The following is a 27857-nucleotide window of genomic DNA, read 5'->3' as shown; positions in this document are numbered from 1 at the left end:
ACACTACCCCTCCATTAAAGAGGACAAAGTCCCTGCATAGAAAAAAGCAGCAAATGAATGTTAGAAGTACTATTAGTTAAGACATCAGACAAAAATAGATCAGATTCCTGACTTGCTATTTTTGTCTTCACATAACAACTCCATTTGGATGTTCAAAAGTCAGTGTGCTCCAACACAAAATATTGCTTTCTACTTGCTGTGTGGTGTGAATAAAGCAAAGACTTTGTCTCAAAACCAAATATTAATGATGTATACAGACTGCTGATTGTTACTGGTTTGTTCCAGTGATCATAATTGCTCCAAATTAAGCACAGCTGAAGACTGTTGTAGGTGCATCCAAATGTGGGGTTGTTCCTATAACCTAACAGCACTTTGACGTTCGCCTTGCTTAATTCTTCACTGCTGAAGGAGGATCTGAGTCTTCAGTTTACAGCAAAAAATAAGACAAGGCAGTTATGAAGATCATGTAACACAGAGCTCGGAAGCCCACAGCGGAGGTTTACTGCAATATGGTAGTCTGCTTATGGTTGCTTGAGCACAAGCAGCTGCCGGAGCAGTTGCTTCCTCCTCTTCTGTGTCTCCTGTCACCTCTGTGGAACTTCCTGTTTCTTGGAATGGATTCTCCAACAGTTTCAATACATTTCTTACCTAGAGAAAAGACATAGTATGGTTACGAGAATTTAGAAAATGAAGGCAAAATGATATAGAAAAGAACCTCAAACTAAGTAATGACTGAGTATATTGTATTTAACATGCAAATTCCAGACAAGCCAAATATGAAACGGATGAAAAATATCTATATAAATAAGATGAAAGTAATACCTGGCTGAATTTGTATCTGCATGGAACTCAAGCTCAAATAATTTAAAATGCACATCTTAAGTCCCAATTCTTTTGTCATACTTCTCGGAATACATTAATTCACCCTTACTGAGCATGTAGCAATCCATATGCTGAACTCCACAGATGAAAGCCAAGGCTTCTAAAAGATACCATTCAGCAGTAAGGAAGTTAATCCCCAACCATCTTCCAAGATAAAACCCTTGTCTTCACTATCTTCAGAATGGCTAAGTGTCCTGTTTTAGGATCAGGTTCAGACTCAGATTTTCAGTTCCTTTCTTTGCTCTGCAGCCATTAAAACCACAGCTCACTCACAAATAAGATGTTCCAATTAGTAAATTCCCAATCCCCTTACAAACATGCCAGAGTTAATCTCACCTAGCATAACATTCATCAGCAGCAGCACCACTATGCCTCCATGTAAACCTAAAGAGATATTAAGCAGTAATCTTACCTCTGAGAAATCTCCATTTTCAGCTGCTTCTATGGCATTCTGGGCAATATAATTTCTCAAGATATATTTGGGATTGTTGGAATTCATAACCTTCACATGATCGGTATTCCAGGCATCAACATCACTAATGCCTTCTATTTCTTTTTGTAAACGGACTCTGAAATTAAGTAGAAACAACTGGTTTGGTTCAAGAATGACATGCTGAAGTCTACCTGTTTCCTTGTCTCAAGATCTGTAGTTTGCAGTTCTTAAATATTACATCACCTATAACCCTCTCAGTTTATAAAACTCAGCACAACAACAAAATAAAAAACGCCACTTGCTGTATCATTTGAAAGCAGCATTACAGTCTATCAGCAGGTCATGATGATGCTCGAGCAAGTGGCACTAACCTTCACATTGAAAACTTGGCTTTTAAGTATTTGTGCTTGTTAATTGGTTAAAAAGTTTGTTGTTCTGATAAAAGAAAAAGGATCTGATACAACTAAGACTGCCTGATCTGCCAGCAGGCAGGTATACTTGCTAAAGTTCTCAGACCCATAGGAAAATGAGATCACAGCCAACCAGGTGAGGAAAAGTTTTGCTGTGTGGATTTGGTCAGAAACAACTAATGGTCTTCAAGGAATTTTCAAAATAGAAAGCCTCCAGCTAACATTGAGCTCTTAAGCCTCTAAATTATACCTGATAAAATAGTCTGAACTGTTTCTGGCCTTGACTTTTACAGTTACTCTTTAAGAATACTTCTATTTGCTTTCTATATTAGCATATATACTTTTCTTTTCCCCTTCAGAAAGAAAAAAATGCAAAAGAATAAAATGTTTATAGGTCAGCCAATTCTAGTTAGTGAGCACTTAATAGGTCACAATTGAAATCAGGCTCCTGCTAGAATCAAGATCAACATTCTTAAAGTGCTTTTAATATTGACTTTATGCTAGTTCTTTTCTATGACACCCCCGGCCCAAAATATAGAAAAAAAAAAACACCATGAAAACAGACAGATGTCCTTTAACTTTCACAGATACTCATTTTGAATAGTTAATAGCATTCTCAATTGCCTGCAGCCCCACCCCCCACCCCTCAGTCCGTATACTTTCAGACAGGATGTTTGAGATATATCTGTTATCAAACAAAATGCACAGCAAATATACTGCTAGGTATACTTATAAACCTTACTTGTATTTTTCCAGCCATTCTGTCCAGTGTTTTTTATTTCTGCCGAGTAAATCAGCTGCCGTTAATTGCTGCAGTTTAGTGAATTGTTCAATGCGTTCTAATTCTTTATTTATATTAGCTTTTGTTCCAATTAGTGCAAACAGTTGAGGATTAGACTGAGCCAACATCAGCATCATTGACAGTTGTCTGGGAACAAGAGGAAAACACACGGTAAAGTTAAGCTGCCTGTCAAGAATCATGTTTTTGCAACCATAAAGGAGATAGAAAAACATTCACAATAACCTGTAATTTCAATGGATAAGTTAAATATCATTGAATTACTTCATAATTCAAAAAACAATTTTATAACAATTATGCTTATTTTACTGTTCCTTCCCCCTTCTTCAATGTGTTTAATTCACATTCCTGTGATATACAATGCACAGATAGATCTGAAACTCTACCAATTGGATTTAGATGCACAATTCTCGTCATAACACCCTAATTTGAAAGGAATTTGGAATAAGGAATCTGAATTTACACCTAGGCACCAAGATACCAGAGAATGCGTACTTTTTTAAAATGTACTTTTCTAACATTAATATCTAACAGCATTCAGAATATGTATACGTCACCTACTAATCTCACTAATACTAACAGATTATATGGGGAAAGATACCTCATACTTTTGAGTCACCATCCCTAGAGGTCTTTAAAAGACGTTTAGATGTAGAGCTTAGGGATATGGTTTAGTGGAAGATTTGTTACCGTTAGGTAGGAGGTTGGACTTGGTGATCTTGGAGGTCTCTTCCAACCTAGACTATTCTGTGATTCTCATTTAAGTCACGAGACAGGTTTTTCTGTTTATTTCCTTATCTAAGGAACCTAAATTGGTTCAGGGAGGGTCAGGCTGGGTGTTAGGAAAAGGCTCTTCACCCAGAGGGTGCTCGGGCACTGGGACAGGCTGCCCAGGGTCACAGCACTGAGCTGCTGGAGTTCAAGAAGCATTTGGGCAAAGCTCTCAGACAGGGTCTGATTTTTGAGTGGTCCTGTGTGGAGCCAGGAGTTAGACTTGATCCTTGCGGGTCCCTTGCAGCTCGGGATACTCTGTGATTACTCCCTGGCATTGCACAACTAATTATATCCGAATTGTATTTTCCTACTTCTACTAAGCAGAGATAAGCTGAGTGCTTTCATTTTTTTTTCAGTTACACAATGTATTATCCACATGCGATCTATGCACCTAACACACCAAGTCCATGATTGCCAAGTGTTGTGATAAAAGTCAGTTATGCGTTCAGTTTAATGTAGTACTGTACCCCCCGCCCCGAAGTTTTACCTTTATCACATGATTTGTGATACCTTTTGTGTTCCTCCCTAAGCCTAAATGTAACACTTAAAATAGTATTGTCTTATCTCTGTAACATGGAGCGTCCTCATGTTTACATGGTAGTTGTTTACAGTTTCAAAGTAGCTGAAACCTGGAACTTAATTAAACAAACAGTATCCATCACCTTCTTAATTTATTTGCCTTTCATTTTAGGGTATCATCACTAAAATTTAAATAAGTAGCACCTCCAAAATGATAAACGATTACAGCCAATACAATCAATTATCTTGCCATAATACAGATCTTATGTGAACAAGTTGCACACCAATTCATCTTCTCAGCTCCCTGCTTTACACAAGTTAATGACTTGTGATATCAACACAGAGAAAGATGAAAAATTTGGTAGATTTGTTACAGTCATGGAACATTTGTGAAAGAGAGGGAGAAGAAAAGCCCTACCCAAAACATTCCCACTTGTAATTTTTCCCCCATCTGGGAAGACATTAGGGAGAAAAAAAGGACAAACTTACGGGGTCAAACACATTGTTTTCCACTGCTCCAAAAAGCAGAAAACTCCTGCAATTGTTTTATAAAGCAGCGGTTGAACAAGATCTCCTATTTTAACACACACAGAGCAGCGAAGCTGCAGAACACAAAACATCAAATAGGATACAGACAGTACCAAACAGGTTGCAGAGTCTAAAGTGCTCATTACAGTTATACTTGGCTCAGAGCTCTGGTGGCTGAAAGTGATTGGCCAGCTGCACGTAGGACAGTACACTGGCAGCACACTGGAGTCATTATTGTTTGAATCCATTTCTTCTGTAAAATATTTCTGTATTACTTCACTATCTGGCACCCTCTCATTGGCTCAGTCAGCAGGGAAAGTGAAGAAGAAAAAACAAAAACCCAGACAATCTTAGCCCAAGCTAAGTGACTTCTGGAAGTCACTGCTGAGAACTCACTGGTCACAAAACACACAAGAATTTACATTGCAGTAGATCATGATGCATCTGTTTGACAGTGAAATTTCCAAATTTAATATTACTAGAAAAAAATATTAGTTTATTACAGTAATGATAAAACTTAAAGCACTGGACAAAGTTTTTAAGTAAACAACAGCATTACCTTGGATCCATCTGAGGCTTGAAAGCAACTTTCAGTTCTTCCATAGAAGCACACTGACTTGCAAGCTTTTCTAGGAAGTCTTCCAGTCTTGAAGGATCAGAATCTACTGAGAATGAACTCAGCAAGTAGAAAATATTTGTGAAGTCTCCACCTGAAAGAGTGGATTCTGTGGGTAATGGAACTGACAAATGGGCAGGAACACAGGTCCCACAGTTCCTTCCTAACCCCCCACAGCAGCGTGGGTAGCCACTCTAGAGACAGATATATTCGTCCCTCAGCAAGGGTGCAAATATGACACAGGGAGTGCCCTGTAAAAAGGGCAACAACTGCCACACAGTTCGCAAGAGTGCAATTATCCTTCAGTCTTTCAGATGACAATGTAGTCATGCAAGGCTGCTTTCTTGTAAGGTCAGGGTGAAAATTACAGTTTGGTGCAGCTATAAGGTACTTATGGTCTATTAAATAATAACCTGATGCAACCTTCACCAACCTGTGAGATGCATGGTTTCGAGAAGTTCAGACACCAGCTTATTATCCTCTTCTAATTCCAACCGAATGAGGCCTAGTTTCTTCCTCATCTTCTGCAAATAATGTTTTTCAAATTCCACATCATATTCCTCTTCCAGGATGAGCTCGCTGATTTCCAAGGGCAGCTCTGGAACTAAGGCTTCAGCGAGCTTCCCTAGATTCCACTTGCAAATCTCTGGCTGCTTGTTGTAAGCATAGCGCCCTGTGTTATCAGAACCATTGCAAATGTGCTCAGGGTCATACCTACAAATGAAGAAATAGTTAGCATTCTTCTTGTTATCTGGACACGAATACCGTGTGAAGCACTCTAGGAGACTAAAAAGCCCTGAAAGGGAACAGTCCTTCTTGGAGTGGAGGAACCCCACATGCTACAAGACCAGTCTAACAGTTAGAGATGTTGTCAACACAGTTTTTCAAGGTTGACAAGAACTACAGCACAAATAGGACTAGCTTAACCTACTTTGCTGTAAAGTGGGTTCATAAATCTACTTGACAGCTAAGATATTAAAGCAATAGTGAACATCAGCAGGATTGTTCTATACAGCAAATTGATATACACACTTTGAATACTGTCCACAGGCCACACTGACCTGTCCATAAACCCAAAAGGGCCATAGTCAATAGTTAGTCCAACTATGCTCATATTATCTGTATTCAGCACGCCATGGCAAAAGCCAACACACTGCCATTCAGCAACCAGTCTTGCTGTCCGTTTCGTTATCTAAAAGAAAAAACATTTTCATTTTTCAACACAATGCATAAACATTCATACATTTACACACATTTGCTAGTCCAAGTGGATCTTTCTACTGTGGGAACTCTGATGGGAGCAGACTCTGGCAGTAAGCCATAAACACAAATATCGTGAAGACAGCTTGCCTCCCTCCTCTGTTTATCAACTGCCTGGTTCCTAGATCTGCCATTTCTGTTTGTTCCCTCTTTTACCTTCCACACTTAACTTGAAAGTCAGTTGCAACACTTCAGAGCACACTGGAGATAGAACACAGAAGTATGGTATACCAACATCAGACTTGCATACTTCTCTAGTCATAATGTAAAGACATTCTTTTGCTTACTACTTATTTTAAAGACCCTTTACAGACAGGAGAAAACAGCAAAAGTCTGAGAAATAAGATGAGCTATATGTGACAAAACTCAGTGTAAAGTCAGCCTGCTGCTTTACTTTGTATGTAGGAGTGATTTACAAAAAGGTCGGCTGTTCAGACAAAAATGATCCTTTGCTAACAAACTTCAATACTGATAAGCACTTACTTCAATCTGCCAAGAGTGGGAAAAAAAAAATCTAAGAGCTCACTTTTTAGCTAAACACATATTCCAAGAAAGGTAATTTTATTGAAATCTAATTCTTCACTGAACACATGCTTTACCAGAGCTTTTCAGTTGCTTGAGTATTATCTTTTGTTGGAGCCTTAACTGTAATCAGTGCATGTGCTCCAATCGTCAAAAAATTGAGTAATATTTTAAAATTATTTAATTTAGCCCATTTGTCAAATGCAATTAGATGTGCCCAATGAAATCCAAAATCCAGGAAATTAATCTGGCTTTTAAATAAATCTTGGTATTTCCAAATACCTTACTGAACTGCCATAAACAGTTTCATGTAGCCATTAGCTAGAGTCTTTAAATCAAATTGTTGTCATAGCTAAAATCATTTATTTTTCCAATCAGCTATCAATACAGAAATTTAAAGTGAATATTCTCTCCAGGCTGTGGTGCAAATGCATTTTATTAAGGTTTAAAAGTGATCTTGTTAACAAAGGAAATATTAGTTTTATTCATCTGTCTTCAAACCCAGAATTCTTCCACTTCTCTTTTTTAAAAACATGAGGTCAGATGAAGGAAAATTAGAAAATTCTTGCCCTGGGATAATCTAACAAGTAGTAAAAACTGTAAGTAATTGTTAGAACATAAGTTTTTGGCTCACTTTAAAATCTCAGGCTTCTACATTTCCAATATGTGGTTCTCTGCACATTTCTCCTGTATTCTGCTTCACCGTGCAGTTGAAAGCCAGTTGCCAGAAGGCACTCCAAGTCACTCCATGTGTACAAAACTGATTATAAACCAGTAAAGGAGACACACCCTATGTGATGGCACTGTGCCAGAAAGATTGTAAAATTCAGGAGAAATGAAGCAAAGAGACCCCCAAAATACAGGCTGCCACAGATGGGATAAAAGCTTTCCAGCAGGAATGCAATTTGTGACTGCTGGATGTCTTTCTGTGAAGGCATCACACTGCCAATGTCCTGGTCAAAATAAATGCAGCTAATGAGAGCACCTGAAAGCAATTAAAGATTGGATACCACTCAAAGATGGGTATATTGATTAAAAAGAGACAGCTTTGTATTCACTTTGACCTTCAGCTTTTTTTAATCACGTTTTTCTACTGCTAGCCATACTTTAAAACAAGTATGGTACATACATATAAACAAGAGCACTCTCTTAAAAAGATGTTCATGCAAGTTTAAACAGCATCTACAAATTATTTTAGAAGTATAGATAGTGGCGGTTATTTTCTGGTCAGCACTGCCAAATGCAATCACTTCTACTTTTCTCCTCCTGTTCTTCCACGGTACAAAAAGAAAAGATGAAAGCATGTTAGAGAAGAGCCGACAGCACTACCCTACTATTAAAAAAGACACCAGTGTTTGGTAAATCAGGCAAGGCACTATTCAGATGAAGATGGCTATGGAAAATCTCCACTTAGGGAAACAAAATATGAAAATACAATGCTAGGACAGACCCAGACTGGGGGAGCACAACAAAAAAGACAAGAGACTGAGGAAAATAAGGAAAACATGCCAAGATGGAGGCAAGGAATTAGTAGTAACTGGGCCAGGGAAAGAAGTTAGAGGCAGAAAGAGGTGGGACTGACTTTTGACAGTGGGACACGAGGGGAGCTGAGGGGAAAATGATCTTTGTTCACATGCACTTCTGCAAAGATCCTGAAATTCCATGTTTTTTTTTTTTTTTTTTTCTAATGTCAGAAAGTGAATGTGCCATCAGCTACAGAGCAGTACAGACCATGGTTGGTGACAATCTACAGCCATCATTGACTTCATTAATTCACATGTGAGAGGTCTGTCAGTAAAATTAACATCTTCCGCACCCAGGGGTGAACTAAGCAACTGCTTGCTTTTTAAAAACTAATTCAGTTATGCACAAACTCAAAACTCACAGAAGTTAGAGAAAGTCAGATTTTAAGGCTGCCTTTTGTCTCCTCATTGCTCTGTTATGAACATGCATCATGTTGCTGTCACTCTCTAACAGGGCATTTCAGATATCAAAGCATCACAGCTGTTTTTACTTGGACTAGTCAAGTATGTTAGACTGTTACAAGTACCCAGGAAGCAGAATAATTATAAGTATCACCTTCCCGTTGGAAGGTTATATTCCTATTTGGATAGTAATATTTAAACTTCAGGTGAACTTCTATAATGGCTCTCCAGTAATTGTTAAGGTCTAAATGTATACATTGATTGAAAACACTTCAAAACCATTTCTGAGAAGCCATCCAGCCTCTCCTCTGAGCACAACAGAATCACCCATCACCATGCCATTTCTGAGATATTTATCTCACTTGATCTTACTGTTCCCCCAGTTGGAGGTTTTGCAACTTCACCGGGAAAGCCGTCTCACTGCTTGACTGCCTTTAAACATTCAAATTCTAAAGTATGAAGTTAAACAAATGCTGATTGCAAGTCACCTTATAATTTGGAAAATAAAAGACAGGAAGTGACTCAAATTTCTCAACATTTTACAAGACAAAACCTTGCAAATGCGATCTCAGTACCATTAATTCATCACCTAACAGTCAGGGCTAGAATTCCCCCTCACATCCTAAAATGCTCTTAGCAAAATTAAAAAAACTGTTTTGGGAAGCTCACCAAGAGCCAAGAAATCATGCCTTACTATTAAAAAGGTAAATGATTAACTGTTTTTATCAGTTTGGTCAACATCAGCATAACGTTCTTTAATAAACAGTTGGATTAAGAGTGTTTTCTCCAAAGAAAAGAGCAGTTAAAGCAATCAGAAGATGCAAGCTACCAACCAACCCGTGCCTAAGATGATTTTTTGAATTTTTGAACAAAGAAGAATTTTTGAAGAACAATTTAGCTTTCTTACCTCTTTGAAGAAAGCAGCATTCCTCTGAATACTGTTGTCTGAATAAGCCTCCTGGATTTCCGGATAGAAAGTGCCGATCACATAATCGAGCATTTGTATTCGAATGTCATTTCGGTTGACACTAGGACCCTTGCGTCCTGTATATTCATCAGGAGGTTTAAAGATTTCAAAAGAACCAAATCTGTTGAAATAACAAAAACATGTTTTAGTAATACTTTTTACCATTCTGTGATCTTATTAACTTCATCTGATATTACATGTAGTAAAAAGTCTACTGTTGTTACAATATCATTTTTAAAGTTTAAGACCAATCCTTCAACAGCCTGAGAGAAAAGACCTGAAGAATTCTCACGCTGAAGCTAACGAAACAAAGTTACTCAGTGCAAGGAAGCACACACATCCACATGTAAATACACTGACAGATCAAGACCCTAGCTAGTACTGAAGAACAGATCATTAAGTTTCTTAGAACTGCTTCTACAGAAAAATCCTTATCCTGAGTGAACATACAGGAACATGACTTAAAATACTAAGTATTACATCACGTACATGATAGGTTTTTCCATACACACATGCACAGATAAACATGCATTGATATGTATTCCTTATGCCTCACTTTTCCCTAGCATGATGTCGCCTTCCAAGAAACAATGCACAACCCCAGTCCTGTTTTGCATTGGAACAGGAACTCTGTACACTTATCAGGCAAGGAAAGTACTGTCTTAAGGCTTTTACAAGATACCCCCAAACTTGGGAAGTACTGTATTATTAGAATAGCTTGGAAAGTGAGGGTAGAGCTATAATCCACCAATACTACCAACATCTAAGAAGATCCCCAACATCTACCTATTCCTCACAGGCATAAACATGAAAAATCTCTTTCGAGATCTGCAGAACTTTCTACCACACTCACACCCTCAGTCCCTAGTTAATGTTTACCTGCCTGTGTGCAAGGTGCTACCTCATCTCATCCACTGGGCTAAAACAGCAGCTTTCCACAGCCTCACAAAAAAGTTACAAGATTCAAGAATAAGAAAGATGCAGATGCTGCTGTTATAGATATACAGTTAAAACGATATTTTTGTGCTTTATTTTAGAAGAATAGTAAAAAATAAAATAAAAAGTAGGCTTCTTTCTACCTTAGGAATGTAGAAGCTATTCTCAGAACAACTGTACACCTTTCTTTTTTTGGATTTCCATCATAAAATATGTCACGAACAACTTCCGAGTCAGATGTCACACAGGTTCCAGCCCTCGTTGTTGGTATTCCTAGGTGATACATGGCCTCACTACACAGGAACTCTCGTATGCTTGACCTCAGGACTTTACGACCATCAGCTTGCCTGTAGGAAAGAGACATTGACAGGACTGAAGTCTTCTGGCTATAAAGGAAGGAGGACTCCTGCTTCCCCTTTAGCCATGGGGCAAGGAAAACTGAGTTGTGAAGTGCTCTGTCCAAAGTCACACAGCAAAGTAGTGGCAGATAGGAGATGAACACCAGATCCTCAGAGATTTCTGAGGATCTCTAAGAGTTCAGATTTGACAAACACACTAGCTATGAAAATCACACAGAATAGAAAATTTTTCTAATTACAGATATCCCTTCTAATTGCTTTGTTTTTATAGATGCAATAGACTTTCCAAAAATGAAAAGAATCTGGATAAATATAATGTGTCCTACAGTATTTAAACTTACAGCTGAATTATATAACACATCACTAAAATAAATTCAGACCACAACTGCCTTTCAATGTCAGTAAGCTTTGAAAATAACTTCTGTAGTATTTACCCCCTACCTTTGCAGTCCTTAACCAGTACACCGCAGAAATTAAACAAACACTGTAGCTGTCCACTAACAAAACCCTGTTTTTTATTGTTCTTGGTGCAGGAAGAGCAAAGCAGAAAGAAACAAATGAAACAAGTGACTTATAAAGTTCACTTTGCGGTTTCCTATTAATAAAGTGGCTACCGCTGGGCCTTTTAAACACTGTTCTTTGGGCTTTTCTGGATGAAACATCTTGGAAAGGATTCAGCCCACTCGGGCTGCCTCAGTAGCCGCAGCCTGACAGCAGACACCACCGCACCGTGAATTTTCGCTGAGTTTTGCTTGGAAAATCCTCACCCTTCATCACTTCGAGATGCCCAGGGTTGTGTGACCTCCCGCTGGGAGCAGCACCCCCCTTTTCAGCCAGGTCTGCGCACCCCAAGGACCGGCCGGGGGTTCTCTTACCGGGAGAAGGGGGTGAGGCCGGCGCCCTTCAGCTGCATCTCCCAGCGGCCGCCCCGCGGGCCCAGCACCTCGCCCAGGTACATGGCGGCGCCGTCGCCCAGCTGCCCGGCGAAGCTGCCGAACTGGTGGCCGCAGTAGCAGTGCGCGGCCGGCTCCGAGCCCGGCAGCAGCTGGTTCCCGCTGAAGTACAGCGCCGCCTCGGCCTCCCGCTCCTCCACCTCGGCCGCGGAGCCGGCGGCTTCCAGCCCCAGCAGCGCCAGCGCCGGCAGCGACATGGCCACCAGCCGCGGGTTGCGCAGCGGCGTGGGGCGCACCCGGCAGAAGCAGGCGCCGGGCACGGCCCGCGGGGCGCTGTCCTCGGAGGGCTCCACAGGCAGCGAGCGCAGCGCCAGGTTATCGAAGCGCAGCACTCCCAGCCAGCCCCCAGCACCACCGCCGGCCCCCAGCCCCGCTGCTGCCCCAGCGCCGCGCTCGGGGCTACCCTGCCGTGCCGAGGACGCCGCAGGGTGCTGCATGGCGGCGCGGAGGGCGTCAGGACGCCCAGGAACCCTCAGGACGAGCGACAGCAACGAGCTCTTTCTACCGGTGCGCAGCACCGCCGCCATTCGGCGCCTCCCGCCCACGGGGCGGTGCCGCCGCCATTTTGCACCTCCCCCAACGGGGCGGTGCCGCCGCCATTTTGTACCTCCCCCGCGGGGCGGGGCCGCCGCCATTTTGTTCCTCCCCCGCGGGGCGGGGCCGCCGCCATTTTGTACCTCCCCCGCGGGGCGGGGCCGCCGCCATTTTGTACCTCCCCCGCGGGGCGGGGCCGCCGCCATTTTGCACCTCCTCCCTGCGGGGAGCACCGCTCGCTGCGCCTGGGGCACGCGGGGACGGTGGTGCCGTAGAAGTCTGTCAAGTATCACTTTTTGGGAAGACAAAGACTTTTTGAGAAGACTCAATTTTGAGGAAGCAGACATTCTTTAGGAAGCAGTCATTCTTTAATTGCGGCGCTGGACGCATAGGGGATCACTCCACCTAGTGCGCGCACTGAATTGCCCAGGCTCCAGGGGTTATATACAATCAAGACATACGTATTCATTCGTTTTCCAAAAATAAAAAAATATGTCCACGCTATTTCCCAGAACTCGTTTAAGTAAGCGTGCGTGTTTGTTTCTACTGGTGGTCTTTCAGGTTCTTCCCATGTTCGTCGCTGGTGGTGTTTAAGGAAAGCTTGGACGTGGTGCTTTGGGACATGGTTCAGCGGGTGACAGTGGTAGGGTGATGGTTGGACCAGGTGAACTTGAAAGTCTTTTCCAACCTTCATGATTCTATGATAGTCAATTTATGCATGCATGCTAAGCTAGGTCATACATCCAAGGACTTGCATACCACGAGTTCCTCACCTATCTTTTCAGACACATCCTCCAGCCTTGGGTCATCATTTACACACAGCTTCTAAACTTATTTTTAAATAAACATAGTAAAGGTTTGGTCTCTCTGTTCACAAAGCATCCCAGATTTGGCTCCGTTATTCTATCAGCGAGAGAACCGCCCGTCAGCCGGTCCCGGCCCCACCGGGGGCGCGCAGCGAGGGCGGGCGGCCGGCCCCGGGGGAGGCGCTGGGGGTGGTGCTGAGGCGGCCCGGTGTCCCCCGGCACCAGCACCGCCACACCCCGGAGGTACAAAGAGCCGGGGTGCTGAGCCCGGAGCCGCCATCTGGTGGTGGAGGACGAGGAGGAGGAGAGGAGGACGAGGGTGCGCTGGGGACCGGTGTGTGGTGAGTGAGCGAGTGGCGGCGTTGGTCGTGTCCGGGGGTCTCCTCGTAGTGCTGCAGGCAGGCAGCGTCCCGTCCCGTCCCGTCCCGTCCTGTCCTGTCCTGTCCCAAGGGAGGGGTGCGAGCAGGCTGGTGACCCCGAGATGTCGTGGCTAACGAGGGGGATGAAGTCGAAGGAGAAGCCAGAGTCGGAGAGCTCTCTGACTCAGGAGGAGAGGGGGCTGTTGGTGCAGGCTATGCTGGAGCACGGGGGCGATCCTTGGGATTACAAAGTGATCAGCCAGGATCCCACTCTCAAAGCCGCTGAAAGGCACTGGGTAAACTACATTGCCACGTATCATCCTAAAGGAGAAAAGAAGTGCTCGGCCCTGCAGTGGCTGCTGTTCGATCTGGCCAGTATCTTGCAAGCCACAGTAGAAGAGAAGGAGCAATGCATAAAGACCTTGCAGAACAACTTGCAGGTGGCTCACAATGAAATCCTCGCGCTGCGCTGTGATAACGCTCTGCTAAGCGAGCAGGCCGAGCAAGTAAGAAAAATGAAAGAAGAACTCAGGGCAGAGAATGCTGATAATGCCCGGTTAAGAAAGAAAGTGCAGTGCCTGGGTAAGCTGTTATCCCTCGGGAAAGGCTTGGACCAAAGGAAGGTAGTGGCTCTGAGCGAGATAAATTGTAACCCAGAGACGTGGGATGGGGATACCTGGAATGTGGAGAACCAGGAAAACTCTGCGGTGCAAGGGGTGGGGACCAGAAAAATAAAGCCGGCGGAGGGAGATGGAAGCCAGGGAGTGGGGGATATGTCCAGAAAAGAGAAAGTTTGGAAGAAACAGAGGGAGGGATGGCCTGTGTGGGTAAACCGAATTTGGACTTTAGAACAGCACACACCTTTCACATACGAGGCAGCGAAGTGGGTGGTAACAGTCATAGGGCTGCCTTGGCCCAAGGTGGGGGCGATTATCAGAGCCTTGCCCCCTGAAGAGGCACTGGGGGGAGAGATCTTAAGGCTGGTGATTAGAAATCTGGGAGAATATGAGCCTCTCAAGGATAACATGGAAGGGGCGCCCTGGAGAGACGTCCAGGAGGCGTCAGCCTATGTGTGTGGGAATGTGGTGCTCCGGGTGCTAAAGCAGCAGGAGAAGCCAGTGACCACTGACTTCGACATCCTCGGGGTGAATGTGGAGCAGGCAGACATAGGGGTTCTGGCATGTCGTGCTCCAGAGGTGCATAAGAGTTTTTTCATCAGCCTGGGCTCTACTTTAATTGGCCGTCCCCTCCATGAGTGCATAGCTATGTTAGAGAACTTGGGGACCCTCGTGGGAGCGGGGGGAAAAGAGAAGGCAAAGAAGGATGTGGTGGGGGTAAAGACAAGGACATACATCCCTAGAGGAATAATTTGGAGATATTTAATAAATCAGGGAGTGAATGAAGGAGAGCTAGATAGTCAGCCCACGGGAGTTTTACTTGCCAAAATGAAAAAAATCCTTCAGGAAAAGGGGATGAAACAAGAGGAGATTTGGGAAAAACTGAAGCAAACAAAACCATCACCTCCTCCTTCTATCCCAAAGAGAAAACTATACCCATCGCTGAGGGACCTTAAAGATTAGGAGTCCCAGCCCCTGGTGTCAGTGGGATTAACCTCCACCTCACTGACTTGGTATTCAGGGGGCAGAGACTGTGTGGAGGTGCGGTGTCTGTTGAAGGGGGAGTGGGAGCTTACGAACACTTTCTTAGTTGATACAGGATCAGAAGCAGCATTAGTAGATTACTGGGGTCCCCCACTCCTGGGTAAATCAAGCTGGATGTTGGGAGTAGGAGGGGGGGAAAATGAGGGGGGGGAGAAGTAGAAGTCCAGGTGTGCATAAGGGAAGATAAACTGGATGGGCAGATAATCCTGGTAAAAGTGGGGGGGCAAGCACTTTAGGAAGGAATTTCCTGTCTTAGTTCATGGACATCTGTCCAAGAGAAAACTTACTGTACTGCTGCTTCAGAAGATGAAAAGGTGTCGTGAGTCGTGAAGTACTGGGATGGAAGTGAAAACAAAATTAGAGGCGATATGTAAAGTTGTAAAGAGCTGGAGACCCGCTCTTCCATTCCCAGTACTGCTACAGTGCAGAAGCTCAGAACAGTTATGAGGAGGGTCAGGAGGCACAACAAAGGTGTAAGAGAATATGATTTTAAATCCCTATTTTCACGATTCCTGTAGAAATCCAGAGATGTGGGTTATGTGGACAGTGGAACAGCCTTGCACTGAATTGTAAGTTTGTGTTGGGTTATGTCTTTTACCCCTGGGAAAGGGGAACGTTTGAACAGTGTCAAATTGATTGTGTGGGCCCCTTAGAGAGATCAAGAAGGGGGTTGGATGAGTTTGTGTTTGTTGCCGTTGATGCAACAAGAGGGGTAGAGGCCATGGCAGTCTGTGCAGCTACTGCAATGGTTTGGTGTTTGCGTGAAATATTGAACAGATTTTGGTCCTCCATTCTTAATTAATTCAGAAGCCCCTTGATGTATGCACCAGTACAGAAGTTACTTAAAGGGATGGGGCTGTGTCAGTTAAATCTTATTTCCTGCCATCTGCAGTCCTTCAGGATGGTGGGAAAAGCTGATAGCTCCATCGAGGTGAGACTGAAGCTAACGGAGGAGGGCTGAGGTGGGACGAAGCACTAGTTTGTGTGTTGGGCTGTGCGAGCAAAGAAGACACGAGGTACCAGTGATCACCCTTGTGAGCTGGTATATGGCTGTGGCCCAGAAATGGAAAAAATGGACAGTAAATGGGCTAAACAATTGTGTGCCTCAAACACCAACTCGATCTTGGAACAGTCAGCTCAGCAGAGAGCATGGGCTCAAGCAGCTCTCTGGAGTTACGCAGCTCATGAACAGCATACCAATATAAAAGAACATTACAATAAACCCCACTGGGACATGTGGTCCAATGCACACCCATGTACCAAGGGGAAGGCCTAGAGAAAATTCAGGGGTAATTGTGGCTCTGTTCTGGGGAAACACAGTACTAACTGGAAACAAAGAAGTTTCATGGGTAGAGGGGACTTGCTGCCAGAAAATCAAAGAGAATGTTTTTAACTAACTAACAAGGGAGACTGAATTTTTTTTCAGAGACACAAATGTTGCTGCGGGATTGATCACAGGTGTGGATCACAGACATCCTCTGCAAGAACCATCTTCTTCGAGGTGCCCGTCATTGTTTTAAGGAGCATCACAAATACCATTAAAGCCTTGCAAGCTTCTAGGTGTAAGAGCAATAGTTTGGACATGGAACATGACTGCTGTTAATAACTTTAATTCCTTCATGAAAGATCTCAAAGGAATCTTAATATGAGACCTTGAGATAACAGGAATGCTTGGTTTCACAGGAATAAGCATTTGTCAGCAGGCCTTTCAGAAATGATTGATTTTTCTCTGTAAGAAAACAAGGATTGAAAAACAGATGGAACTAATAAATTAGATATTCAGGTTGGATCCCCGTGTGGGTCAGCCACAGAAGTTGCCACAGAAGTTGCATGGATCCAAATGGTACCTTTGCAACCCGTACAGTAATAGGGGGTGCAGTTATATCACCAGGTTACCTAATTGTTCAGATGGTGCAGATGTACTTTTGGCCACTGAGCATATCCAAAGCTAAAATCACACTGTCCATTGGTAACCACAAATTTTAGTTTGAGAAGATAAAATGAAATGGGCCAAAAATTATATTAATCCTGTAACCTGGGGAAAGAATTAGGGAATTGACATGTGAGGCATGCACAGTTCTAGAATACATCCTGAGTGTAACCCGTATAAATGTAGGCTGTGCCTCTCGTGGTGGTGGAGTCTCTATACTTGGAGATACTTAAAAGCCATGTGGAGATGGACCTGGACAACTGGCCCTGCTTGAGCAGGGGCATTGAACAGGATGACCTACCTCTAGAGGACCCTTCCAACCTCAACCCTTCTGTGATTCATTGTATGAAACTGTGGTGGTTTTACCCTGCTAGGCAGCTGAACACCACAACCGCTCTCTCACTCCCCCTCCTCAGATGAGGAGGGGAAGAAGTAAAGAACAACTCACGGGCTGAGATAAGGATGATTTAATTAAAGAGAAAAAAAATAAGGAAATATTATTATTAATTAAACAATTCAACTAAAGGGAAAAAAAAGGGAAAGGGGAAGAGGGAGGGGTAAAGGGAGATAGGGAATAAGAGAGAGGGGGAAAGGGAATAACAAAAAACAAGTAAAGGCTATGTGGAAGTGCAGAGGAAAGAAATTACTCTCTACTTCCCACAAATGAGCGATGCTTGACCACGTCCTTGAAGCAGGGCCTCAACGCACGTAGCCGGTGTTCGGGAGGAGGACAGATGTTTTTGCAACGAGAGCCCACCCCTCTCCTCTTCTTCCCTTTTCCACCTTTTATTGCTGAGTGTGACATCATATGGTATGGAATATCCCTTTGGTTGGTTTAGGTCAGCTGCCCTGCTGATGTTTCTTTCTCACTTTTTTGCCCGCCCCCTAGGAGGGTTAGAGAGAGCCCTGATGCTGTGCCAGCACTTCTCAGCAGCAGACACAACACCGGTGTGATACCACTGCTGTTCTAGCTACAAGTGCAGAGCGCAGCACTGTGTGGGCTGCTGCAGGGAAAGTTAACATCCCAGCCAGACCCAGTACAGAAACTGGCAGGAGTTCTGAATCATGTGCAGGGTAAGTTGTATAGAAGGTTGTTCTGCCTGGAGAAGGGAGGGCTCTGGGGACACCTTATTGCAGCCTTTCAATAGCTAAAGGGAAGGATTGAGAGACTTCTTACCAAGTAGTGACAGGACAAGGGGCAATGGCTTTAAACTGAAAGAGGGGAGATTGAGATTTGATTTTTTTTTTAAAAAAAAGAAATTAAATTCTTTACTGTGAGTGCAATGAGGCACTGGAACAGGTTGCCCAGAGAAGCTATGGGTGCCCTGGGTGTGTTCTAAGTCAGGCTGGATGGGGCTTTGGGCAACCTGGTCTAGTGGGAGGTGTCCCTGCCCATGGCAGCAGCGTTGGGCAGGGTGATGGCTGAAGGTCCCTTCCGATCCAAACCATTCTATGATTCTAAATTGGTAACAGATTTCAGACCACTGTTTGATGCAACAACAGTGGTAATTCCTTGTGATGGCCCAATTTAGTGTGGTAAAAGCAACTACCAAGTTTAAAATAAAACACCAACAACAAACTGAGGGATTGAATAGCATCTCTGTCCATCTATTGCACTCAAGCTCAGTTGTTAGCCATTGAAAGAACAAATTGGTGGTTAGATGCCTTTTAATGGTATAGCTCCTTTCTCATGGGGAATAATGGAGGTCCTGTACTACAAGGGAATTTTCACCAACCACTACTGGAAATGCACAACTAAATGAAACACGTGTACTACTTTTGTACAATCTGTTGCGGACCACGGGAGGATATTGTTATACACCAGTGGAGCAAGTCAGCATGGGATCTCCCGTGGTAATTGGTAGGAGGGCAGGTTGTGGATGTGTTGCCTCACCTCTAGTGGGACAGAGGGAGGATAACGTGACACCTGTAGCAGCAGAAGAACAGGGATGAGGTATCGGACTTGTCTCCATGCCTGGTGGTGTATATTGATGTGCCTGTTCCCCAAAGCTGGGTTCTGTTCCAGACCGGAGGACTAATGACGTCTGTCTGTGAACTGACGGTCCAGCAGGACAGCATGCAGAAGGACGCCAAGAAACTGGAGAGCGGACAACAAACTGCAAGTTGATGGATCACCTTAGAGAATAAGGAACTGTTAGAACTGGAGACTGATAGCAAATTGTTAACTGTACGTTATTGGTATGACATTTGCACGGATGTGTCACCAAAAGCTAATGCTATGCAGTGTAATCACATAACCCTGTACTTGCTACTAGTTATGACAGCATTGCCCTTTATCCTTCTGTACATGCTCTGCTTCTTTCAAAAGGAAGGACCGCACTGACATGCCCAGGTGAACATCTCACATACGCTGCTGTCCTAACAGCCATGGTGGTTTCCAGCCGGAAGGGATTGAGCTTACGAGCATCCAGAGTGGTCTGCATGTCCTTGGAGAAGGTCAGTCAGGCCAGGGGGTGACTTGTGAGTGAGAGGTCCTGCTGGAGCACATGGCCCCGTGCAGCCACGGCCCTGGCAGTGAGTGGCCTAGGGCAGTGCATGGCCAAAGCGTGGAGAACAGGCACCTCTGCTGCAGCTCTCTGGTGTGTGAGCTGCCAGACAAGGTCTTGCTTGTGCTTGGTTTGAGCTCGCAGAAGGATCAAGGCTAAAGTGGAATAATTGTGTCTAATAATTAAATGAGGATAAACCCAGTGGGAAAACAACAGGGCGAGGGGCGACGTGAGGATCTGGGCTGCCTGCAGCAGTTATCCCCATCTGTAACACTGTATAAGGCTGTGCTTGCCTCAGTAATGGTGTCAGGAAAACTACATTTAGGTATGGCTGTAGCAAAACTGGGACCAGTGGGGAGAAAGTTAGGGGCAGCTTGTTTATTTAGGAGGGAATTGGGTGGGGGAGAGACAATGCGAGGGTGACAAAAAGGTGAACCTGAATGATGAGGTGTAAAACCCACCAACGATGACCAGAGGACACGTGCCGATGGCAGGAGTGTCACCTACAGCTGGTAGTAGACCCACGCAGCAGAGGAGATCTGGGATCACCACTCGGGCTCTCCATCTATGAGATCTACGGCTCATAGCTTCGTGGCTCTGCATAATGGTCTGCGTAACTGTAACTGAGCAGTGGTGTGTCACTTGGATTAGCCATTATTTTTCTGTTTTGCCAGTTTCCTTGTAGTGTGTTCATCAATAAACAGTTTGCCTCAGGTACCTCTTGGGTAGCTGCTCTGAAGAGGGAGAGACAAACCTCGGCCCACTTACAGAGTGCAACCCGTGCCATGAAGTGTGCCACAAGCCTTCCTCTAACGTACCTGGGCAGCAGGAGGCCTGGACATCCCAGGAGGGATGTGTAGGGCAGGATCTGGATGACACATGCGCAGGAATGCTGTGGTTAGTGGGCCTGCACACCAAAATCCCTCAGTGTGTCATAGCCAGGTTGAAATTGCTGGTGATGGAGAGGAACCACCCAGGCTCAAAACCATCACAAGAAATGCGCTAGGGCTTCTCCCGAGGTTAGGCCTTTCATAAGGGGCAAACTAAGCCTATCCTCAAAACATTACAGATGAAGCAATCCACATTAATTCCAAACATGTTAAAACAATGATTCTTACCCCAAAAAAGTGTAATAAGGAAATTCTCTAGCAGTGTAATCCTGTATTTCCCATAATGTGCCCTAAGGGAACATAATCATACTTGCATCTGCCTCCACCATCAGTCGTCACACCAAGAGGAAGGCTAAAGGCAAGCATGGCAGGCATTCCTTACAGACAGGCTGCTCCGGTTTGGGTCGCTGTCACTGACCCCAGGCACAGCGCTGGTGACAGACACCAGCCCTCCGCAAGCTCACCACCCTCTGAGGGTTCCCCAGCCACCTGCCTGCACTGAATCACGCACGGCATCCCGGCTGCAGTCGGTAGATGGCACTAAACCATCGCTGTTGTGTTTTTCAGCTAAAGCGGAACGCGAATAAACCCGCAGCACTCGGTGCCAGCTCAGGCGGTAATCACAAGGTGAGAGACAACACCGGGATGGCAGCCGGGAGGGAAGTGCAGGGAGATGGAGAGATGCTCACGGGTAGTGCACACCTACAAGCCTTCAGCACTCGTTCCATGGTAAATCACAGAATCACTGGGGTTGGAAAAGCCCGCCAAGATCACCTGGTCCAACCATCCCCCTACCACCAGTGTCACCCACTAAACCATGTCCCTAAGCACCACGTCCAACCTTTCCTTAAACACCTCCAGGGACAGTGATGGGCAACATGCTCTTGGCCCCAGAGGGCTCCAGGGACAAAAAAATAAAAATAATAAAAAAAGCGCTGGGGCTGGCAGGTGTGCACATCACTCCCTGCAGAGACACTGCGTGTTAATGGCACGCACACTCTGATCTAAAAATCTCTGAATTACAGTGCCCAGTTTGTGAAATCAGCTTTGTAGCCAAAAACAGGAATGTTTTACCAGTGAAAGAATATTGCTCGGCTGGGAGGAGATGCCACTTAAACTGAATTCATGGTCTAAACACGTCTTATTTTCCTAGAAGTCTGATTTTTTTCTTCCACTTTCCATCATGCATCAGTCGTGAGTATTTTAGATAAGTGTGAAAGCAGCAGCGTTTTTTTCCTTTCTCAAACTAACACCACTAGAGCTTCCCTTGCAGCAGTTCCAGGGACAGCCAAACCCCAAGAAAGGGAAAGCAAGCACTGATTAGGAATGCCCCTGGCACAGAGCAGGGCCCAAGGGAAGGTCTTACCAAGGAAAAGAGCGCACACACCACCAGTTACCACCCTTTTGCTTCCTGGGAGTGAGGATAAGGCCAGCCCCATCTTTGCTGCTGTCCTCTCCCCAGAGAGGGGAAGCTTTGTTTGCCCCTCTTTGGTAAGACCGCAGCACACAGAGGACAAGGGGCACCTTCCACCTGTACAGGCACTAGACCTATTTCAGGTTTTTTGAGCTCTTTATGTTGTGTTCAAACTTTCCAACGCACATTTCAACAGCACTCAGCATCACCCTGACTTCAGTCCAGCAGTCAGAGCTGGGGAAGTGACCCTTCTGCAAATACTTCAATATACGTATCTCACAATAAAGTCACTCTCAGAACACTCAAGTCTAAAATTAAAGTTTATTTCAGGCTTAGAAACAGGAAAATATGTACATGAGATCTTTGAGTTACACAGGTGACCGTGCTTCTTTTCCAGCTGTAGTTCCCATTACTGCCTGGCACTTTGAGATAATTTGAGATATTTGTCAGTGCTTTTCAGATGCTTCACAAAAAAACAGCTTCCGGGGGAAATCTGGGCACTGTTAATTCACCTTAAAAGTCAAATTTTTAATACCGTTGAGCATAGAAATAAAACACATCATAAGCACAGCCTTGGGCAGCTGCATGGGGGCCATGCTGGTGGCCACACAGGGAGTGCGAAGGGGGCTGCTGCCCTGATCCCTGCTGCCGACTGAGCAGTGCCCGGGAGCCAACCTGCTGTGTGGTGACACGTCAGCCGCCGGTCCCGGGGGCAGTATTCGACAGTAACTAAAAAAGAAAGTGCTTAGTCGGTACTTTTTATTCACAGCCACAGCTCAAAGTGCAAGTGCTGGAAGCTTTTGCCGGATCAAGGACCACACAGAACTGCACCCACAAACCTTACTTCACACTTGTGTCCAGGCAAGAAGTCTGGCCACTGACCAAAAAGCATGCAAGTAGTGACTAATGAGCCAGTGCCTTTTATGTGCGGAGTGCTGCTTAGATGCATGCTTTCAGTATGAGTACGGGGTCTTTTTTATCAGCAGCTCCCCCACCCCTTCAAAGCAACGGTCATATTGAGCTACCTGGCTCCGTTTGAAAGTTCTGCTCCTAACTCCACACCTTTTCCACTTGAAGACTCTTTGATTCCCATGCAGAGGGCAGCACCCTAAGCACCAGTAACCATCTGTGCCTGATGCCATGCAGGCGTTTGAGCGCTTTGCTGGGCTGGGACTAAGGCCATCAGCTCCTTGCACGACTGAGCCCTGGAGAGAAGTTAAAAGAGCAACAACAAAATCCACTCACCATGCCTAATTCTGTGCTCCAAATTTGGAAGCCTCCATTGAAAAGTTAGTCTCCCTGGGCGTTCAGCAGGGCAGGGAAACGCATCCTTTTCTTTACTGATAACATGCAGCAGGCAAAAAAAAAAAATCTAGTTTCCTTCCTTCAGCATAAATACCCCTCAGTGGGAGGTATTTATTCCAGCTGAAGCTCTTGCTCAGAAAAACGTGGTGGATGGTAAAACTGCTGTGTACTAGACCTAGCTAATCAATGTTTTTTCCCAAAAATACTAATATGGAAAATAAATGCCTTCGAGAGAAACGGTGGTTAAAATATTTTATTTTTTATATCATAGAACATACTGCTGTTTACTTTAAATCACTTTAGAGTAAAGGCACACATTGTTAAAAATACTTCAAATTTACACTGCATGTACAAATGCATAAGCAGATGTACATGTCCCCCCAAAAATACAATATGGCTTCATAAGGTTGAGGTGGGGCTGGGACAATTCAACATATATTTAAATTTTACAGGATGCTTTTAACACTGAAAGGACTGACCAGAACAGAAGAGAATGGACCTAGAACACTGATTGTTACATAGACAGTATAACACATTGAATACAGAACATCGAGCATTCACGTATGGATTCGCAGGACCGTTAGTTCTGCAAATTCATCAGGCTTTTCAAGTGCCACTGAGTAAACAGTGCAGGCATATGATCTGCCAGTTTGCAATAGTGGGAAGAAATCACAAATTCTCTGTCCACAGACTCCTTTAAGAATCTGCTGATATGCTTTGAGGAAAAAAAAAAAAGAAAGAGAAACAGACTTGAGATATTAACTGCAGAAAAGGACTGAATAACAAATGGACAACTTACACTTCTGGCTAAAAGCGTAACACATTAAGCCTGCAAGAATGCTCCATGACAATCATTTAGCATTAGTCCCACCCAAGTTTAAGGCTCATATCTAAAGTTTACCATAGATTTGTTTTCTTTTGTGTAAAATTACCTGAGCACAGATATCAAAGATCTACAGAGCTTCTAAAATATCTGCAGATACCTTAAAAATCTGTAGATATCTTAAAGCGAGATATCAATATATTGATCTCTACCAGCTTAAAAGATCTCAAAACAAAACAAAAACAACCACAAAACAACCACCACCTTTTGGTATTTCAGTAAAGCCAGGAGAAGAATGAGCTTAAGCTTTTGCTTTCATCTCTTAAAAACATACATAAAGTGTAATAGAATTCTTCAAATAGGACTGCTTAATTGTAAACAATACATTAAACCTTTACAAAAAATCAGGAATCAAAAGTCAGGCAGTCACTCTAGTCTTCCGTAAGTTGTTTATAAACGCTACTTTTCATCTTGCTAGAGATAGCTGGTGGTTTTTTAAGCACTCACAGATGGAAAATAACAGGACCCGACTCCACTCCAAGGGCATTTACACTCCTGGGCTGAAGCAGTGTGAATTGCTGCCATTCTCGTTTGCTGAGGTGTATTCCCTGCACAACACTAAGGGCCCAGATCCAGAAAAGCACCTTGCATTGTCTTAAGAGCTCTGCAGGATTGGGTTTGATTTAACAGGTTTAAAGACAAACATGCGCTTAAATGACTTGCTGCACAGGGACTCAAAATTTGCAAAGTGCAAGGCAGAAAAGCGTCAGGTCGCATGGACAGACCGGCTCCCAGCCATCACGGAGAGGGGCATCAGACCCTTAATTTCATTTAAAAAGCTTGAAAAAGACAACACTGCGTGGAAGATACATGTACATACTTTCAGCAAACAATAGACCGTTTACGATGATTTCCAACACACGGCTCTGGAAATTCACCCTACTAAAAACATTTGTTGATTTTATCGAACCAACCAAAACCAGCAAAGAAACACAAAGCACACGATCACCTTTTCCTCCTCTTGCCTCAAACACCAGTTCTCATTTTCCAATCCCAAAAGAAATTAATATAGATTAAAAACCCCACTTTAATCAATGAGCTACTGTATGTGAGCCCGAGGAGCAAATGGGCTTCTTCCATTCAAATACACCAGGTTAAAACTTTGATATGACGATTAAAACTATTCGCACTGCTGAACCGGGACTAGCTGATTGCCGAGGGCACTTTACAATCATCGACAATCCTCTACAAAGGGCACCAAAACCTCCTATTACGTATGAGCCTAGGATTCAAAAAAGAAAAAGAAATGGATGACAGATGGCTGTTCTGGAAAATTTATAAACATCACAGCAGTGTGAAGTACCCATAATTCTATGTATAAATAGCAAGTAACCCAAATAAAATGCTACAGCTAGTTTGAAAAAGCTAAGTTGAACATTGCTTTTCTATTAAATAGATTAAAATATTCATCCACTGAGAAATCACATTGATAAATAAAATATTTTCATGTATCAAAAATGAGGGGCAGGTACTATCAATTCCAGACTTCTTGTCCCAGTAATGGAAGGTCCGAGAAACAAAAGTAACTTGTACAGTAGTTCTAGCCTCTTAAATTTACAACACTGAATCCAGCAGGATTTGGCTAAATAATACAATTTAAATAACCTAATCTAAAGGAACAGAGTGTCCTGTAAACATCTGACAAACCACATTGCGTTCTGATGGTGTGGCTATACCTTCTCTATGCAGGAGAAAGACGATTCAGCTGGTGGCGGTAATGAGGGACGCAATCGAAAGGCAACGTTTCTGTTCTTCAGTAAGGCTTGTAAAAATGGGAGCAGTGTACGTATGACAGCCTGTAAAATTCTGAAACTTTTGGAAAGCTCTTAAGTTTAAAAAAAGCCTAAATGTTTTTAAGTATAAAACACACATTGAGAAGACGTTCTTCTAAGTTATGTTTAAAAGTGTCTGGCACCAAAAATGACCACTGAGTATTACTAGACCCAAGGAAAAAGAGACAAAAAACAAAGAATCATTCAAGGCAGGTGTCCCTGAATTTCAGAGCAGACACAGCCAAATTTGGTTACTTTGTGTTGTTCTGTTCCTCTGGGAAAAAAAAGGTCATGAACATACACTCTTTAAGCTGTCTGTACTACATCATCAATAATATATATTATATATACAGTACTTATATATATAATATATATACACTTGTGTACGTATTTCATTTGCCTCAATCTGAAATCATGTGGTTTCATGCAACACACCAGGAATCAAGCTTACTCATTAGATCATAGCTGGTGTAACATCAGTATCGTATCTTTTATTATACAGCAATTCAGTTTTGCTCAGCAATCACCTCTGGGCTAGAATCCTCATTTCTCTCTTCGTTCAGTCTGGTTCCCATCTGTTGCCTCCATCACTCTTGTCAGCCACCTTCTTCACATTGTGCCTCTGCTGGGTGTTCAATGCTGAGACCTTATTTCTGTCAGCTTCTGGAGATAGCTCTGTGCTGCTGGCATTGAGAGAATGAACTGAACTGTCCTTTGACCTATCCGGTAGCAGCCATATCCCATCAGTCCAAAAACTGTTGCTTTTACGACAAGTTTGAAAATCTTACTTGAAGCTGACGGAGGAGGCACGCTGCAGCAGAAGATGCAAAACAATGTTAACACCTGCACAGCTGGAAAGAACGGGCATTTTCCAACCAGAACAAGAATTATTTCTCCCCTCCCTTTTAGTCCTTTTAGACTGAGGGAACAGACGTGTAATGAATGAGCAATATGCTCTTTCTTTTTCAAGGGCTACATCCGGATTAAATAATCATAAATAAAGCTATTTATTTATTCATAAATAAAGCACTTATGTTAACGTGGGCTAATATTTCACCAAAGCTATTATTACCTCAAAAAGACTGGCTTGAAAATGCAGCCACGTGCACAGAGCCCTGTACCTACACTAACAGGCTCCATGGTACCCCAGCTCACCCCGCACCTATAGCAGGCGTACATCGCAACCTGTATAATGCCCTTGGTGACAGTTCTCGGTATGCCATTTCAGGGGAGTTCTCGTTTATTTATATTGAGAAAAAGTTCCTAACATATTTAGAAGCCATCAGTTACAGTAGTACAAAAGCATGGGCACGCTCCAACCCTGTCAGATGTGCTGACGTTAGGATGCAATGGAACCAAGTTGAGATCCATCTGCTTAAATTAGGGAAAAGTTATTACTGGTAAGATCTTGCATGTTGAGGGAATATACAGGAAGAGTTTCAAAAACATACATATTGAACAAAGGATAGAATAAAGGCATCCCTTTATGCCTTCACACATGCTTTTGTAATCTACTCTTTGCCATTTCCAGTCCCTCAGTGCAATTTAAAGATCAATTCAGAGCCTGAACCAAATAGTAAGATCTGCTCAGAGTCAGGTTCAATGACAGAATCCAAAAACTGGAAGTCTGGGAAATGTTATGTTTTGATTCAGATGATTCCCAAGACCATTTCGTAACACTTAACACAAACTGGAAAAAAAAATCTTTAGAACTTCTCGCTTTAGGTAGATGAAAATCACTGGCAAAAACAACAAACGTAACTGCTCTGCCACTGCACTGCAACAGCGTAAAAGGAAAACATGTTTAATGAAAAACAAATCTTAATACAGTAATCTTCTCTGCATAATTTGGTTTATATTATTTTAGAAAGTCAAGTTAATGCAACGTTTGAGTCTTAGGGAAGATACTGGTA

The 27857-nt window shown here is 43.6% G+C and overlaps 3 protein-coding genes across 7 annotated transcripts in view; 1 reads left to right on the top strand and 2 right to left on the bottom strand.

The window, feature by feature from the left end:
- Positions 1–272: 272 nt before the first annotated feature.
- Positions 273–12431, bottom strand: SELENOO (selenoprotein O). Its single transcript, XM_035333654.1, has 9 exons — positions 11806–12431; positions 10715–10918; positions 9576–9756; positions 6023–6153; positions 5395–5675; positions 4905–5055; positions 2468–2653; positions 1295–1451; positions 273–648 (listed from the first exon to the last, which is right to left on the bottom strand). The coding sequence occupies exons 1-9, from the start codon at positions 12408–12410 to the stop codon at positions 454–456; spliced, it is 2091 nt and encodes a 696-aa protein (XP_035189545.1). The 5' UTR covers positions 12411–12431; the 3' UTR covers positions 273–453.
- Positions 12432–13451: 1020 nt separating this feature from the next.
- On the top strand, positions 13452–20397 carry LOC118170985. 2 transcript variants are annotated; one of them, XR_004752981.1, is made up of 2 exons: positions 13452–16744; positions 19200–20397. XR_004752981.1 is itself a non-coding variant. In XM_035333669.1 (2 exons), the coding sequence occupies exon 2, from the start codon at positions 13705–13707 to the stop codon at positions 15160–15162; it is 1458 nt and encodes a 485-aa protein (XP_035189560.1). In that variant the 5' UTR covers positions 13462–13564; positions 13674–13704; the 3' UTR covers positions 15163–16943. The 2 variants fall into 2 exon arrangements, 1 of the variants encoding a protein (XP_035189560.1); XM_035333669.1 differs by lacking the exon at positions 19200–20397 and having other exon boundaries at positions 13462–13564; positions 13674–16943.
- Positions 20398–23524: 3127 nt separating this feature from the next.
- TRABD (TraB domain containing) overlaps positions 23525–27857 on the bottom strand; it is a 32171-nt gene continuing 27838 nt past the window's right edge. For 2 of the 4 annotated variants that reach the window (XM_035338216.1, XM_035338228.1), the window contains one exon: positions 23525–26755. In XM_035338216.1, coding sequence (XP_035194107.1) covers positions 26578–26755 — 178 coding nt within the window. In that variant the 3' untranslated portion in view covers positions 23525–26577. The remainder of the gene's footprint in view (positions 26756–27857) is intronic. The other 2 variants (XM_035338206.1, XM_035338199.1) reach the window with 1 other exon arrangement.

Source organism: Oxyura jamaicensis, chromosome 1 (assembly GCF_011077185.1).
Source record: "Oxyura jamaicensis isolate SHBP4307 breed ruddy duck chromosome 1, BPBGC_Ojam_1.0, whole genome shotgun sequence".
In the NCBI taxonomy this organism is placed as follows: domain Eukaryota; kingdom Metazoa; phylum Chordata; class Aves; order Anseriformes; family Anatidae; genus Oxyura; species Oxyura jamaicensis.
Note: the sequence above shows the minus strand (reverse complement) of the source record. Positions and strands in the feature narration are given on the sequence as shown.